Raw genomic sequence first — 17,557 nt, forward strand, 5'->3', positions numbered from 1 at the left:
AACGGCCCTCGGGGTCTTCTCATTATGATTTCATCAATCAAGGATTTAAGCTCAGCACGTGCGCGCGCGCCGTGCCCTGTCTGCTTTGGAGGGGAGACGAAAAGAATCCAGACCAGACAAGCTGCCGCGCGCCCATCCAGACAGCGGCCTGGATGCCTGGGATGAGCGCGGGACGACGGTAGTACACGCGAGAGCTTGGCCGGGCCACGTAGCGGGGTTGAGGACGCCGGTGCGTAGATATCTCCGCAGTCTATAGCGGACATAAACAAATAAGCGCCCACATTTTGCACACAAAGACCAGTGGCAGTGGCCCGTCTAAATGCATATCCGTGAATGAAAAGAGAGCGAGAGAGAGGGAGGGAGAAATGCGTGTGCAACCCTGAATCTGTGCAACTCTGATTGCACGAACGCAAGAAGAAGGTCGCCCTGACGGAGGTAAGCCAGCAAACCGACAACAAAATATCGCTGTTTTAGTTGATTTTAAGCACTTACATGTGTGACACGCATGACAGCTGTCGGAAACAGCAGCCGTGGTTCGCCGGTAGTGCGGGGCCGAAGCTACGGTGAGAGCAGTCTGCGAGCCCGGCTAGCGCTGACTTTATGACAGTGTCGAGTTGAGTGGGTTTACCAGTAGAGCAGTCTGGGTTTTGTTGAGAAAGCGGCATTTTTCATACTGCACCACAGCAAGAGAGAAACACTGATGATAAAGCATGACATCAGCTTTTCGTTTAGCTTCACGAGGGTCCGAAAACTGTCAGACTTTCCCTTCGGAGTGCAGCATCGAAATTAAATGTAACGTTAATGCTAAATATTGACGTTAACGCTAGCTTTGAGCTAACTAGCACCAACCTGGGCGGTTTATGATTTTTTTTTTTTAAAAAGTGAAACTACTCTTTTGTTGGAAGCCACTGCCTGTCTGCAAACACCAGCCTTTAGATTGTAGTGCTTGTGTATTAGTATGACTGTTCTCCAAATGAAGTGACCTTAACTGCACTAAAACATCTAATGGCTGCACCTTGAGCTAATGTAGCCAAGTTAGCTTGTCATGTGTGTGCAGGTTAGTACCTATGGACTACTGCTAGCTAGCTAAGTAGCCTAAGTTGGCCTGGCCTGCACAACGTTACTGTTGTTCGTTGTACAATGTTGCCTTTTTGTTTTAACCCTTTCTTTGCTTCAAACACACTGCAGCGTTAACTGCAAGTCTTGTAGCTGAATACGCTGCATCCAACCCGACGAAAACAAATTCATATGCGCATGTGATTTACTTCGTTTTGATGCATATGAAACCCTTTTTTATTATAGTCACGTTTCGGTGTGTTTTCACAGTCCAAATCAGAGTGTCAAAGTGCTAAAGGATACCATGTTTTCTTTCCTTATCCATAATAGAGATATCCCAGAAGTAAACAGCTCAGCAGTGTCTCCTAAAAAGCTGGTGTGGAAGAGATGGGAGCTGACATATTCCTTGACCACCTCGTGTAGTGCCTCAAATGATATGTGCTATATCAAAAACCCTAGGTACTGCTCTATGACCTCGATTATGGGTTTGAGGGCCAAATACCTACCGAGGCATGGAGCACCCCTGCAGTGCACCACACAGTGAGCTGGTTAAGGTCTTATGAGTTTGGACAGAGTCAGGAATGTGAACCTTCACAAGGTCCTCCACAAGCTGCAAAAGGGAAAGCTCATTAAAGTCTAGACTCAAGCGGGTGCATGGATTTGAGTAGCACTGCTGCATAGTACGAAGCAAGCGTGACACATTTTGACTTCAAAGGTCTCCTCTGCTTAACTGTCAAAGTTTAGCCAAGTACTTGTCAGCATGTGTACTATTTAATGCTGATGGGTTTTAAGTGTTGTATGCTGCCGTTGCAGTTACACTCCCATCCTGTGTCATACAAATATCTTAAGCCACAGTAGCATCTATCCGGTATATGACTGGCTTTGTGGCTTACATATGAAATGAGTTCTGGCTTCTCTGAAACGTGATTGAGGACAGCTATGAATTGGCCATTGCTGAAAAAACTTTGATTTCTCTGCAACTTTTGCTGAGCATTAGTAAGTCTCTGGCTGACAGGTCATTTCAGTAATCCAGACATTCATTGATGCTCTTTTTCTTTTTTTGCATCAGGGTACAAAGTTCATCTTTGAAAGCTGTTAAAACTTCAATAGGCAGTCGCAAAACGATCTACATTTCTAAAAGTTTGACCTCCCTATCCTACAAGGTGAATGTGTAAACTAATTACTCGTGATATTGAGAAGTCTGCGCTCTGCTTGATTCCCACATCAAAGGACTGCATTATTTCACAGAGAGTGAAACCCCAAAATGACTCATCGTTGATAATGATAAGCAGTAGAACGGTTATACTCAACAAGGTTGTATAACCACACTGTTTATGTGCTTTTTTTTCATTTTTATTTTAAAAACGATCAGCAATAATGTCTTTTTGATCAGTTTTATATTGGTATAGTAATAAATTGGCTGTGTTGTTGCCTTTTTTTCAAACGAGAATGTAAACCAGCATAATTGCATGTTTAGGTGTGGGGGTTCTCTTGCAGTTTATATTGCTCTGTCATCTAGACACAGGATAATCTATTAGGCTTTGTGTCTAGGACTACCATGTGAGTTAAGTTGCTCTGTCAGTGCCGAGCTTGCCCTCCCCTTGTGGTCTTAATGCTCTCAGAGCTCCTGTCCAATTCTCAGAAAGGATCAGAGTCAGCCTACACAGGAAGGCAGGTGTGCCTTATATGTGCATACCCAAAGTCTACATAAATGGCTTACTTTTTTGCATGCAAAATGAGGTAGAACCAACTGATTAATCTCTGGCTTAAAAAATTGCTTTAGTTCAGCTTATCTCTGCCTTCACTGCAACATGCTTATCTACAGAGGATCAAATTCACCAGATATACGCACCTCAAGTCTTGAGGTGAAAAGACAATCTTTGGGAAACGACCAGTGAATTAGAAAGAAAATCTTAAATAAGATGGCTTTAGCTCACATTAAGTTTGGATCACCGAAGTTTCATAGCCTATTTTTAATTAATCTGGTTTTATTCAAGATTATTTTCAGCAGGTGCAGCTTCTGTTGCCAGGTAGGATTAAATCAGTGGTAGTAAATGTAAGACACCACAAATTACACCAACAGTTTAACTGACAAATAATGATCTGGTTAAGCCTCAGAGAACTCGTTATGATTAATATTTGATCACAGTAAAATAATTAGGCTTATGCCTTAATTACAAAGTGTGACCCATCGTCTCAGCTGCATTTCCCATTATTTGCACAGTAATGCTCCTTTTTCTGGCATTTACAGAAACTCTTTTCTAATGGTGACTTAAACATCAGAACAAAGTAGAGTTCATGGGTGGAGTGGGGGTGTGTGTGAATGTGAAAGTACCTGTTAGCCTGTTTGTGATTTCTTTGTAGACAGTGGTGTGTCAGTTCTTGAAATTTAAGCATAAGATGTTTGTGAAGATTCTGAGGAGAGGATGTTTGCTGTCTCCTGGAAAGGAAATGTAATTTTTGTTTATTGCATGGGGGGAGGTTTTCTAGCGAGCAAACCGCCCTGGTGCACACTCAAAAGGGTTTGTAGGGTGTAGGGTTGTTCAAGGTCAGCAACCTGTCATTCAGGGTCAGTTCCAGGATTACATGTACACCAAAGCCAACATCATACATAAGTAATACATTACTCTTTGATTCAATGTTTTTTGAGCTGTTACTTGCATGAGCACAGTGATAATACTGTTGGTTACAAGATGTGCACTACTTCGGCTTCACTGAAAGGTTGACATACAGTTTCCTGTGGTTGTATTTGCAATACAAGCTCCTAAGCTGTGGTTACACTATACTCTCCAACAGTCAATGGGAGGTTTGTGCATGTGTGATGTTGAAGAAGATCTGGTGTTGTTTAATCAGTGTGCTTTAGGACTTGAATCTGGCTTTTGCTTTCTGAGAAGTATATCTGTAAATGGTCTCTAATCACCACGGGAACACAGTTAGGACTGAGTGAGTACCAATTTATTTAGTTTCAGATTGTAGGTAGTTTACAGTGATTGCATCGGTGTTTGTGCATAGACAACCGATGGTGTTTAACAAACAGGCTGTTTTCTGCTCTAGCATTGGCATCGATCAGATCGTCTTTAAGAAGATATGTTACATATTTTCAGTACTGAGAAGAAGTTGTAACTTGTTGCACTTTAGTTGATCTAAATATGTCCTTATTGCAAGCATGAATGTTGATGTGTCACTCTATAAAGCAAACTGTCTCTGCTTTATAATGAGGTGTTTCAGTTGTGGTTTAGAAATATTTAGACTGCTCATTTGTTGAAATTGAATTCACTCGCATTCATGTGTGAAAGCTGTGGTTTCCACTCCTACACACAACACTGAAACATTTGTGGCCAAGTGTGGCACTCACTGTTCAGAACTTGACAATATGGCTGTAGTTTCAGGTCACACGGAACACTCTCATCTATATTCTTCTGTTTCTTTGTCTTATCTCATAGGTAATGCACAACAAATGGCTGTTCAAGCAAGACGCAGAGGTCCTTACAGCATTTCCGTTTTTGGTATTCAGCTCATCTTTACCTGCTCTGCTGTTTGAAGACTGGCGCTCTGCAGGGCAGCAGCCTGCAGCTCAACAACTGGAGGGGATCATTTTAAATGTTGAGAATCAACGTTAAGACTTTGGTTTTGCTTTCTGATTCTTAAGCACATGATACAAAAGTTGGAACTGATTGTATGTCTATACAGCTGCAGTTCTTTGCTTGGACGGCATGGATGCTCTCTTTGAATCCGGTTGACTGTCTCTCACCTCATCCCCTCCTTCCTGTCTTTTCAGTAGAAGGAGGGTGGGGGATTAGTGTGGTGTCCCCTGCCTCTCCTTGTAGGGTAGGCTAGTCTACCTAGTTACCACCGCTGTTACTCTTTTCCCTTGCCCTGTGCTCCTACTAACTGTACCCCTCCATACCTTCTCCCTCTTCATGAAATCCTGTCAAAGCCTCAAGGAAGAGGTTTCCATCCCTAGTCTTGGCGGGATGTCACAGGAGGAAGGACGCAGGGCACCGGTGTCCCAGTCCTACTTTCACTCTCCTAACCCAGACCTGGACTTGACGGGAAAGATTTATAAGAGGGAGGTTGGTGGCAAGCCTTATTCTGTGTTAGTGGACAATAAAATGGCAGCCAAGACATCCATGGGAGATCAGAACATTGGTCAACACCAACATCAGCAGTATTTCAGAGAGGGGGGTGCTGGGCAGGAGGTGGGGACACAGGGGTCCCAGGCAGGCAATGATGGATCCTCTGATGATACTGAAGATGATGATGAAGATGAGGAGGAAGAAGAGGGTGAGGATGGTGAGGAGAGTTTCAAGCGTGAGCAAATCATTGTGGAGGTCAACCTGAACAACCAGACACTTCATGTATCCAAAGGGGACAATAAAACTGGAACCACAGCAGATGACTCTGAAAGAGCTGGAAGTGATGATGACGACGAGGAAGAGGAGGAAGAGGAGGAGGAGGAAGATGAGAGCCCTGAGGAGGATGAGGAGGAAGATGAGGAGGAAGATGAAGTTGAAAGTCAAAGAACGCGGTCAAAGAGAACCCGTCGAGGGTCTAGTAGTGCAGCAGCTTCCAGCCAGCCACGGAGGAAAAGTCTGCGAACAGCTCTGGGTGCTTCCCCTGCTGGAATGACCACCAGAGGGCGACGGAAACGCACAGAGCCTCCAAAGAGCAAAGGCAGGTCAGCTAGGTCAGCTCCCTCCTCTTCTCCTACTGTACCATCAGGAGGGAAAGCAGAGGTGGAGGAGAAGGAGATGCTGGCATGTGAAAAATGCCCTCGAGTATTCAACACACGCTGGTACCTGGAGAAGCACATGAATGTTACACACAGACGAATGCAGATCTGTGACAAGTGCGGCAAGAAGTTTGTCTTGGAGAGTGAGCTAGCCTTGCACCAGCAGACTGATTGTGAGAAGAACATTCAGGTAATCCAAACCTTTATCTGATATTTGTGTAGTTACTCTTGTAAATGGCTTTTTAACTAAGGTGGCCAACAGTCATTTCACGGGGATGCAGCTTTCAAGGTGCTTCATGCTAGTGATTTTATGGAGCCATTATACAACATTCATCACTCACTAATTAAAACAGATATCAGTTATGAAATATGCAGAAAGGTCAGTAAAAAGCACATATAGCAAGAAATTTAATTTAGCTGAATTAGATATTCCTAAATTCCAGAAGTGTTCAACTTGTCACATTAGCCATGATATTAGCCTTAAAATTCTGCAGTATTTCTGTAGCTTTCTTTCCTCTTCTGATATTCATTAAGTTTTGAAAAACGTCTAAAGTTATCGTGGACTGCTTTATAAAAATTCTTCCTAGACAATGGTAATTAGAAGTTATTACCATGAAAGTAAAAGCACACAAAAAAAATGCCATAACATTTTATCTCCTGAAACATAACTTAACCTGCAGTGTGCTTTGAAGAAATGACGGGAAATCTGAGCTCGGTCTATGCATTTCCTGTGTAATTTATGTTTAGATTGTGTGCTAGCTCCATGTTTTGAGGGCCATATTGTTTTCAGCCACCACAACAATACAGCTGTAGGAGTTTGTGTTGAATTTACTTCATAAGCTATTGATAACAACATTGTCATGGTTTGGGGTAAAGCAGCACAGAAATTTTCTGTCAAATATGCAACCTAAAAATACTAATTGTATTTTGTTTGAAAAGTCATGTGTGCATTACTGGTAATGCTTAAGCAAAATTTTAGATACAGGACATCTGAAACTGACGTTATTTAAATCTGCCATCTATTATCAAAAATATTTCAGTGAAAGAAGGTGCATTGTGATTTAACTTCTCTAAAATTGAAAAAGGCGACTCAGCATCTGAATCCCCAAGGGTTATACAGCTGTTTTTAGCAGCTTTATTTAGCCCTTGGTTTGTTCTGCTTGATTTGCATATGCAGTTTAAAGAAAATGTTATTTGAGCAGCTTCCTCTGAGCCACCCAAAACCGTTTGAAACAATTACAGGGTATAAAGAAACCTGTTCTCACGTCATGGAGATATAATATGTGTAATTGTGCAACTGTTTCTTTTTTTCGTTTTCTTTTTTGTTTGTTTTTCCCCCTTATTTTTTGTCCTTGAAGCAACTCTCAAAATAAGTAATTTCTGTGCATGTGTACTAACAATCTAATTTAAAAGGCTCTGAATTATGAAGTTCAATTTTTCCACTTTCATGTTTTCTGTCAGCTTTTCTGATAACCAAAGAGAACATGATGCAAGAGTATGATCACACAACTGGTTCCACAGTGTTTCATTTTATTAATTGATTGATTTTGTTAACATAGAAAAAAGGAACACGTTGTTGGAAAATATTCACATGATATTTTGGCAATCACATGCTAAAAGTCAGCTGGAAGAAACTTTTTTTTTTTTTTTTTTTTTGGCCACTTTGGTTTTACGTTTTGCAGTTTGTGTGGATACTTTTTCACAGTTCATCTGGTTGTTATCTTGTCACACTGCAAGATATTTTATTTTAGGGAGACAACAGCCTAACCATAAAACTCATGCTAGACAGAAATGACTGCAACGCCCAGTTTGATGTTTGGTCATGGCCAAACATCAATGTATAGTACTTGGACATGTCTGCAACTGTCCAAGTACGACTGATTTATACTTTGAAATTAAAATGGTCTTTTGATCGGGTTGCATTATGTTCGATATGATTTAAGAAGGAAGTATTACTATTAAAGTTTTTTTGTTGTTGTTGTTTTTTTTTTTTAAATCAAGAGTAATGATTTAGTTATGATGATTTGGCCTCTTCCGTTTTTACTTTGATGGTAGGATTTAGAGGGATTTCAGCAAGATAAACCCTTGCTGACTTTTTTTGACTATTGTTGCCCAGCAGAGGGCGCTGGAGTATAATAAAATAATTCTGGCTGATCAAAACAAAATGCTTAATATTAATATTTTTTTGTCTTCCTTTTATACATTTTTGTTGTTGTTCTTCAGTGTATTTCCTGCAGCAAGTCTTTTAAGAAGCTCTGGTCATTGCATGAGCACATCAAAATTGTGCATGGATATGCAGAAAAGAAGTTCTCATGTGAAATCTGTGAGAAAAAATTCTACACTATGGCTCACGTCCGAAAGCACATGGTTGGTAAGTTGCAGCTGCTGTCTGTTACTGTGATATCTAGAAGTGTGAGACACCACATGGCTTTCAATTAAATAATATTCACCTGTACAAGATCCATTTTTTTTCTTATAGATACTCAGCATAGTGTCTTTAGTGACAACATGCTGCCTTTTTTTAAATATTGTGAAATGTAAATTCTTTTGTATGATCATGTCTCGTCATAGTATTTATTCAAGCAATACCAATTTAGTTAAAACTTTAATTTGATTAGTTTGTTATGATTTCGCCATCTCACATGCATTTTTTTTCTCTTAAAACCAGCTCATACGAAGGACATGCCATTCACCTGTGAAACGTGTGGGAAGTCATTTAAGCGCAGTATGTCTTTGAAAGTTCACTCACTCCAGCACTCTGGAGAGAAGCCCTTTCGTTGTGAGGTAAGATGTCTAACAATAGACTTCAAACAGTGACTGAATCAGTATTTCCCCTACATAAACCATCCAAGTATATTTGGGTGTTATTATTTTTTGTTTGTTTGAGAGAACAATGCATCCACAGTCCGTTTACTTGTGGACAATCCTTTGACCTATATATATAAACTTCAGGGTGTGCTAAGCACCTAGTCTGGGCTTTTCCATCTCCTGTTTTCCTCCAGTCTCCTGTTGCGGACTACAGCTTGTGGCTGTTGTCCTCCTCCCACTCTGGAGATCCTGTGAGCTGAAGGGCTGTTGCAACCAGAACCTGTTTAGAGTGGAGATCAGGTTCATGTGCCACTATACCAAACTCATGGAGGCCTCAGAGGAATATAGCTGCAGATGGTAGACCAGCAGTTAATCTGCATAATAAGAGACTTAGATGCAGCATTTCTAAGTTATTTATTTGTAGCACATAAAACTTAAAGGGTATTATTTGCTCATTGACTTATATATTCACTTATTCCAGTGCTTTTGTGTCCCAGTCCCCACCACAACTAAAGTTTAAAACTGTGGTAAAACTTAAGAGGAAATAGATTACTGCTAATCCATGTATCTAGAGGATTTCTGTACCTTAGGCACAGATTTCTTTGGCTGGCCTTCTTTGAGTTCATACTTGTTATGAATGGAAAAAAAATTATTTTAAATCACATCAGGGCGATCGTGGCTCAAGAGTTGGGAGTTCGCCTTGTAATCAGAAGGTTGCCGGTTCAAGCCCCGGCTCGGACAGTCTCGGTCGTTGTGTCCTTGGGCAAGACACTTCACTTGTTGCCTCGCCTCGCCTCTGTCAGTGCGCCCCAGGGTGGCTGTGGCTACAATGTAGCTTGCCATCACCAGTGTGTGAATGTGTGTGTGAGTGGGTGGATGACAGGTTGTGTAAAGCGCTTTGGTGTCCTTAGGGACTAGAAAAGCGCTATACAAATACAGGCCATTTTATTTTTACAATTTCACAGGGTTTTGTTGCAGTTGAAATATTTGCGTTAAAGATTATTTACATAACATGGAGGGCATATAATAGTGGTTACTCGCTTCCTTTTCAGCAGGCATGGTTTAATTTACATACTGTCTTCAAATACCCTTGAACAAATAAAATTATATAAGGCTGAAAGTGCAGTGGCTTTAGAAATTTTTATATAAGCAAACATTTAAATTTCACCACCCCCCTTCTTATTTATTTTTGGTGTGAATTTTACTGTTGATTTTATTTATTTTAATTCAATTATATGTTTTAAACTAGTTGGATCACTTGAATGGAGTGACAGAATTTTTTTTTGTGTGCTATAAAAGCAGACTTACACCAGTAAGTTTCAGCTGGGAGACATCTGTGTCCTGTGGTTTGTGAATAACCTAAAATAGTCAGTGTCTTCCAGATGTTGACTGTGCACTGTGTGTTTTGCATTCAGTGGACAATGTTCTACAGAGGAGCTGAAGCCAGACCATGTCAAATATTAGAAAAGCACACAGGAACACAGTTCACCAATTAACTGAAGCGTTAAATAGCTGAAGGAATAAATGTTCAATGTATGCATGTGACATCTGTGAGAGAAGCGTTTTGTTATGTTGTGTGACATGATGGTTGTTTTGTTTTGTTTTTTCTTTGTTTTTCTTGTTCAGCTGGGTTGGGTACAGTTGAAACAGTGTTTTACTTCAGCCGAAGACCTTTACATTCCCCAACTATTTAAATGGGGGTCAAACCAGAACTATGTATGGAGGTGGAGTTACTCTAATCAGATGTTTGAGGTCGTCATCAAATATTCAACTATATCCTTAATAAGTATATAGGCTGTTTATAGAAGCGGCTTTTATTTTTCTTTCTTTTCTTCCCTTACTGACATTTATTTGGTCAGGTGGTGCCACATTAACATTATGAATACTTCACTTCAAGAAAACCCTGACCAGACAAACCTCAGATTGCAAATACAGTGTTGCTCCATGCACCAAAATAACCTGAACAGTGGTGCTGGATTGTGGAACTAACTGCGTTTCTTAAGCGTGATGCGTCATAAAGCAGTCCCTACACAGCAGTGTACATATAACTCTAAATAATGGCACACAACAGTTATATTTAACAACAACAGTTATGAAAATGTTAAATAATAACATTGACATTTTCACAAAATTATCATTTGGGACAAAACAAGGAAGCAGCCAAAAGCAATAAATGATTTATTGTCAGAGCTGAAGCCGCTTTTGTTACATCAAAAGCTGTTTTATGATTGAACAATGTTACGGTATATTTTAAACCCTTACTGATTTACTTGGGTTACGGTTGTCAAAATAAACATTTCACTTCTAATCTATTTTCACATTAGACAATGCAGAAAGAGTAGCGCATGATAAATGTTTTATCTAAATCAGATTGTCAATTTCTGTGTGTCAGCAAGTGTGCTTTTTTTGTGTGTGTGTGCATGCTGTTGTACTGACTGTGTGTGTGTGGACATGTTATCTGAACACATCTGTTGTTTCTGCTGTAGAACTGTGACGAACGGTTCCAGTACAAGTACCAGCTGCGCTCCCACATGAGCATTCACATCGGACACAAGCAGTTCATGTGCCAGTGGTGTGGCAAAGACTTCAACATGAAACAGTACTTTGATGAGCACATGAAGACACACACAGGTGAGAAACAAGTGTGGGTCTTTTAAGTTCCATAAGTGTTCTGGGAAAATCACACATGCCAATCAGGCCAGTGTCCTTTGGGATAATCCATATGGCTCTGAAACCTATGGACTTTCTGCAAAAACATGAGTGACAGTATTAACCTGCTTTTTAAATGCAGGAAACCAATTCTAGTTTCAGAGCCCTTTTTAAGTGGTGAGGCATTTCTATGAAATCAGGAAGCTTTATAGAAAACTCATCACTTTGTTTGTAGAAACTGAACGAGGCTGCACTCAAATATAGTACCCTAGTTGTAGTTTCTTCACAGCAGGAGATTCCAGTTTCAAATAATGTAATGTCTCCACTGTGGATTCTTCAGTAAATAATGTCACTAACTGGTTACACACAACCCCCAAATCTGATATATGTAAACAGTATTTTTGTTTGGCATTGATCATTGTCTATATAAAAATAAAACTCCCATTTTTTTTTTAAAAAAAAATTTACATTTCTTTTTCTGCAGTCAACTAAAACAAAGAAATGACTACTCAGCAGATACTTGCTACTTTAGTCGACAAATGTCTTGCCCTTCTGTTTTCCATGTTTGCATAGTTTCCTCCCAGCTTCTATTTAAATGCAGTCGTGCAGAAGCAAATTACAACGACCAAGTTGGCCCAGCTGTTGACGGGGAAAATTACATTTCATACAGACCAGTTGTTTCCGAAATCTTTTTTTGTCCTTTGCATGACGGTTACAGCACTTTGTACTCTTATTGAAATATAACAAAAGTCTCAAATGACTATAGATTTATTTTACTTTATAAATCTAAAGTTTATCAAACATTTACCATCCTTCATTGGCCTGCTTTACCAGCCACCCAGTCACCATACTCATCCTAAAAAAAGAATCAGATGGGGAGTTGCCAACAGGAACATTATAGTGGTAAGAGCAGGAGACTTTGCCCAGAATTTTTAATGAGAGGGATGTTCTACATCAAAGAGGAGCCTTGCATATACTGTGGCTTATAATGACTACCCAAACACATGCTGTATTACACCCCTTTGATTTTCTGTCTCTGCTGCATTGCTATTTCTAAGACCACTGCTAAGCAGTGATGCCTGTATGTCCTTCACTGTTTTTCACCAGCCGTGCCTGTCGTGGGTGGACACACTGCACTCCATAGGCTCTCACAGTTCTATTTGTGATGTATAATTATGCTACCCTCTCCTCTCCCTGCTGCTACCAACCAATTTAGCCTCATCCAGGAGGAGACACACCCAGTCATGCTCTGTAATAGGAAGCATACACTTTCAACACCCAAAGTTTGGTTCACTGCATACAGATTTTTTTTTCCATGTGAATTCTCATGAGTGAATGTAAGGTAACAGTTACAGAAGACTAGCACATTAACTGTCACCTTTTAATATTCATTTAGTGTGGAGGAGCTTCACACATAACATGCAAGAATAAGGCATTTAGAGAGCCCTTCAGCAGCTTGTTAATAGATGGCTGTGTGGGTGGTAGCAGGCACATTCAGTGGCTCCATGGAGGGAGGTTAATGAGAGCGACAATCCAACGGAGCTGCTGTTGTTCACTTTCACATCTCCTCTGCTCAAAGTGTGAATTGTAATAGCTTCCTGCGGAGTGGGTGGGTTGACAGCAAAAACTTATTTACATATTTAAAAGAGAACTGTTGCTCTCTGCAGAGGGAGGGGGGAGGACAGTTAACTTTGTTGAATATTTAACACTTTCTAACCCTCACTTTTGACACCGAATGATTTTATTGTAATGCATTTTTTTCCCCTGTGCTCCATTCTTCTTTTTAATTGGTAGAAACTGTTCTTTTTTTCTCATTCAGTGTTATTGTTGTTTTTTATGAATCTATGCAGGGGAGAAGCCTTTCATTTGTGAGATCTGTGGGAAGAGCTTCACCAGCCGACCCAACATGAAACGCCACCGTCGCACCCACACAGGCGAGAAGCCCTATCCCTGCGAGGTGTGCGGCCAACGCTTCCGCTTCTCCAACATGCTCAAAGCACACAAAGAGAAGTGTTTCCGGGTCACCAGCCCCGTTGTTCTGCAGACTAGCGGCCCACCTGTGCCTGTCCGGATCTTTTCCAACACCTTCTCCTCATCTTCCTCAACCTCTGGCCCTGGGCCCTCAACTGCCACCCTGGCCACCACCTCAGCAACCATGGGCCTCAACCCAACAGGAGGGTCTATTCCTCCTCAAGGCACTGTGGGGCACACGTTCTCCCATGTGCCACTCCACTCAGCGCCCTCTCACCATCATCCCCACCCCTCATCAACCCAGCAGCACCTCTCAAGCACACCCCAACATGCCCAACCTCACCCCCACCACCACCTAGCAGTGCCCCCTGTCTCCCACCTCCCCCCACCTCCAGCTCTTTTTAAGAGTGAGCCCCTAAACCACTGTGGGCACGAGGACAGCAGCTACCTGCACCACATGGCCCCTCCCGATAAGGGCCCCGGAGCCCCGCAGCACCACTGAACTGTGCTGCTGGTCTGTAGGCCAGCACCAAACCGCGCCTTGTTCCACGTCTTCTCATAGTCCTGCCTCAGTTTTTTAGTTTCAAGGCCCCCAAAGCCATGTCTACAGAGAAGGCGTAGCGTGACCAGCACCATTACTCGGTATGTGTCTACACAGGAGACTTCAGGCACTGAAATCAAATGTGTTTTATAAGTGCTCAGAGCCCAATAAACAGCACTGTAATTACGTGCTTTTGTTTAAAACATTTGTGTATATAGTGCAAGTAAAACACAATGCATTACACAGTCGTGCTAACTGTTATGAGTACTTATCTTTTTCCTATTAGAAAAGGATGAGATGGATCATGAGAAATGTGGTTGAAGCTCTTTCTGTGTGGACATAAAGCAAAGGTGCTCCTGTCGAACAGATTCCTGTAACTCAAGCTAAACTTTACACACCCCTGTGTATTCTGAAGATAGACTTATGCACCCTCAGTGTACACATCATGTAACACCTCTACTTTAAAATCCTGCTCAACTGACAAATATTTTCTTCAACAATTTCTTCTGCAGAAAACAATTTTAGTGCAAGTTCTCAGTCTGTACATTATTTTCATCAAAAGCTGCTGATGGAAGTCGTCTCATGTATTACCTGGGCTTCACTGATCAAAAGATCAGTGTCACTGATTTCTCCTTATGTCAACTTGACCATAAGGTTGCACATTGGTCAGGGCTTGAGCTTTCTGTGCAGGTCCTCCCCATAGCAATACTGCACCTGTCCTCCTAGTCGTACTGCAGAGCCTTGGGGCCCCACAGAAACGTTTAATGAATGTTGTAACTGGTTCTACCTGAGCCTTTCTCTGTCTTAAGGTCAAGTCCTGGCCTTTCTGTCAGAGGGGCAACAGAAGTTGTGCAAGATGCAGTGCCATAGGTTACAGTAAGGATGGGGGGAGGAACTTTGTAAAAGGACATTTGGTCAAAAGATTTTGTAAGTGGTTAATTGAATCTGGACTTAGTCTGAGATTCATTACATGATAAAATGGTGCTTTCCATTCCAGTACATGAAATGTTTCTTTTGTTTTTGCTTTTTTTTCTTAATTTTCAGAAGTATGAACTACATAATAGCATTGTATTGTGTCATACAGAACATGTCTTGCCAGTTGAGCTTTTCTACTGCGCATCCAAGGTTTGACTAGATATTTTGCGATCAAGACAACTCTAGTTATGCAGGACATTGCCTAGGCGCGCACACACTCGCTCCTCACACTTTTTCAAGCACACGCATACACACAAAAGACCACATGGTCACTGATTTATTTACTTTAATCAGTGCTGCCTCAGCTTTCAATACTGTTGGCCAACAGAAGCTTTTAGATAACGGACGACTGTCGAGTACTGCCACTGTGAGGGGCCAACCACGTGGCCCCATCAGGATATATCCCACCTCCCTTCGCTGCTGTCGATGATACGGGTTATCATGTTAAAGGTCATTTGACACACACACAGTATACACAACTGGGACCTTTACTCATCAAAGTTCTTAATGGGAAATTATGCATATTCCTCTCAGCCTATATTCCACGGTTTGGTGTGGGGTGGCGTTACTTTTTTATTTTCTTTTGTACTTTGATCGTACTGACATACTTTGATCCACACAGGCAAATGCATGTCTAAAGTTGCTGAATGTTGCCTACGCAGAATGATGGCCGATAACTCATATGTATGTTTTTTTTGTTTTTTTATTTTTAGTTTTGTTTTGTTTTGTTTTATTATTTAATTTTAATGTCTTCTGCTCAGTTTTAAGCTAATGAATGCTTCTGTCATGTAGATATACTGTTATTAGCACATGATAGGAAATGACAGGATAAGAAGCAGTGGTCATACAACTTCTAATACTTGGAATTCTTGTATAGATAAGCATATGTTTGATCAAATCAGCTAAAGAAATTACATTTATTAATGTAATAGCCAACAGTGTGAATGTTACTTGTGTAAAAGAAGAAAAAGGTTGGCTTGCGTTGGAATGAATTTGGGATTGCTTGGTTTTCCCCTTCATCCAGTCTGATCGTGTGTTTAGAGTGTGTCTGTGTGTAAGAGTGCATGCAGTCTGTGTCTGTCTGACTGTCCCCAGTGCTCTTGTACCAAAAGCTGCTTTTACACAGTGTGCCCCAATGTACGCCTATTTTGGGATACCTGACCTGAACAATAGCAGTAAATCTACCACGACCCTCTTTGTGTCATTCTAATGGTGTTCAGTCTGAAGTGGTTAAGCTCCATTGTTTAGTCTCTTTTTGGATTTGAGACCTGCAATTATCCTGCCATTTCTGTGGGTCTTAATACTGCTGCATTATTTGCTTATCATCCTGTCCCCTCTGGTTCACTGCTGTGATTCAGCATTTTGCAGTATGGATTTTTGTCTTTTTTTTTTTTTTCTTTCTTTTTTTAAGCCTTTTCACTTGTGTGTATTCTCTGCACTTTACTGCTGCGTGGGTGAGGCGCAGGGAAGGGAGGAAGGGGTGGGACTGACAATGCATTGTGGAACAGAGAGCAGTTGTGGCTGCACGGGAAAGGGCGGAGATGGAGGTGATTACTTTGAGTGGATGTTTTTTAGGCAAGGAAAGGAGGAGAATCCCAGGTGGAGGTGGGTAGTGTGAATTGGACCATGGCAAAATAAAGGACATTTTCTTTCAGTGTCTGCTCAAATCAAATCATTGAAATACACTTTTTGTTTTCTCCAGTATGTGCTCCCTTTAACGTGAAAGGGATGTTCCTCCTGCTTTGGCGACTTTACACTAGCCCCTCCACGCACTTCTTTGTTTTTATCTGTTCATGGAGTTTTCCCCCTTCTCTGTGTCATGTCTTGTTTTCTCGGTTTGCAGAATGATTCTCCTCCTCCTTTCTTTGTTATATAGAATGCACTTTCTACTAAATTTCTTGGGTAGTTAAGGAAAAATAACATTGTATATTCTTTAAAGATGTTTTAAAAAAAAATCAATATACTTTTCCCCTTTGTATTTTTAACCACTTAATGTAGCATTGCGTATTTTATTATTGTATCTGGTACAAAATGTGCAGCTTTATAATGTCCTGGTTTGTCTTCTTTTTTTTTTTCTTTTTTTTTTTTTTTGTATGTTATCTGGGGATTGAGGAGAAGTTGGAAAAAAAAAGTTGGGCCTTTTTTGATAATGTACATTTAACTGACTGCTAACTTTAAAAGTAAAAACAAGTAGCCATGATTATTACATCTGAGTTTCTGTTTGTTTTGCTTTGCCGGATGCGGATGGTTATGAAATGCAGCAGGTCGGTTTAACTTTCATACCTACCTTTCCTGAAAAGTGTAGCTTGCTGCCACTGCAGCTCTTACTCTACTATTTTTAGGTTCACTGGGTTCTTGGCACAACATGTTACCTAACAATGGCTGCGGGCTACATATGACCCTCAGGGTTCAACAACAGCTTTGCTTTGCTGAGCATTTATTTGACAAGAGAAGTTTTAGATCCTCTTCTTTGTGAGCACTTCCTGTTCACTTTAAAGTCACAGCAGGCTTTATTGTATTTGAGGGCAGTGATCTTGACAGTCAAGTACCCACATTGTACCTCTTAGATATGCAAATGCACCTTGAGGCCATATAACTATTAGATTACAAGACTGTGTTTAAAATCGACTTCGATATCTCTTGTTGCATCTCAGCCAGGTTTATTCATGCGTTAACAGCGTGTACATCCACCGAGGTCACATTAAGGCATTTATTGTTGCTAGAATACCTCCTAAAATGCTGTGTATCCTCCATCACCATAGGAGGTTTTAAGTGGTGCACCAATGAGTCACATAATCCTATAAGGTAGCAGAGCGGGCTGATGG

At 41.0% G+C, this 17,557-nt stretch overlaps 1 protein-coding gene across 1 annotated transcript; it reads left to right on the plus strand.

Annotated features, from left to right (window-relative positions):
• The first annotated feature begins 131 nt into the window (after positions 1–131).
• znf652 (zinc finger protein 652) lies at positions 132–16,922 on the plus strand. The gene is made up of 6 exons (XM_006798287.3): positions 132–435; positions 4,500–5,978; positions 8,012–8,159; positions 8,457–8,572; positions 11,083–11,227; positions 13,096–16,922. Exons 2-6 carry the CDS (start codon positions 4,977–4,979, stop codon positions 13,716–13,718), a joined length of 2,034 nt encoding a protein of 677 aa, XP_006798350.2. The 5' UTR covers positions 132–435; positions 4,500–4,976; the 3' UTR covers positions 13,719–16,922.
• Positions 16,923–17,557: the final 635 nt, after the last annotated feature.

Source organism: Neolamprologus brichardi, chromosome 4, assembly GCF_056152115.1.
Source record: "Neolamprologus brichardi isolate AB-2024 chromosome 4, ASM5615211v1, whole genome shotgun sequence".
Classification (NCBI taxonomy): domain Eukaryota; kingdom Metazoa; phylum Chordata; class Actinopteri; order Cichliformes; family Cichlidae; genus Neolamprologus; species Neolamprologus brichardi.

Bases quoted from the DNA above. Each gene is read 5' to 3' on its own strand.
- znf652 (XM_006798287.3), top strand. From the start codon at position 4,977: ATGAAATCCTGTCAAAGCCTCAAGGAAGAGGTTTCCATCCCTAGTCTT. The intron at 5,979-8,011 runs GTAATCCAAACC...GTTGTTCTTCAG, and splicing joins ATTGTGAGAAGAACATTCAG to TGTATTTCCTGCAGCAAGTC. The intron at 8,160-8,456 runs GTAAGTTGCAGC...TCTTAAAACCAG, and splicing joins CGTCCGAAAGCACATGGTTG to CTCATACGAAGGACATGCCA.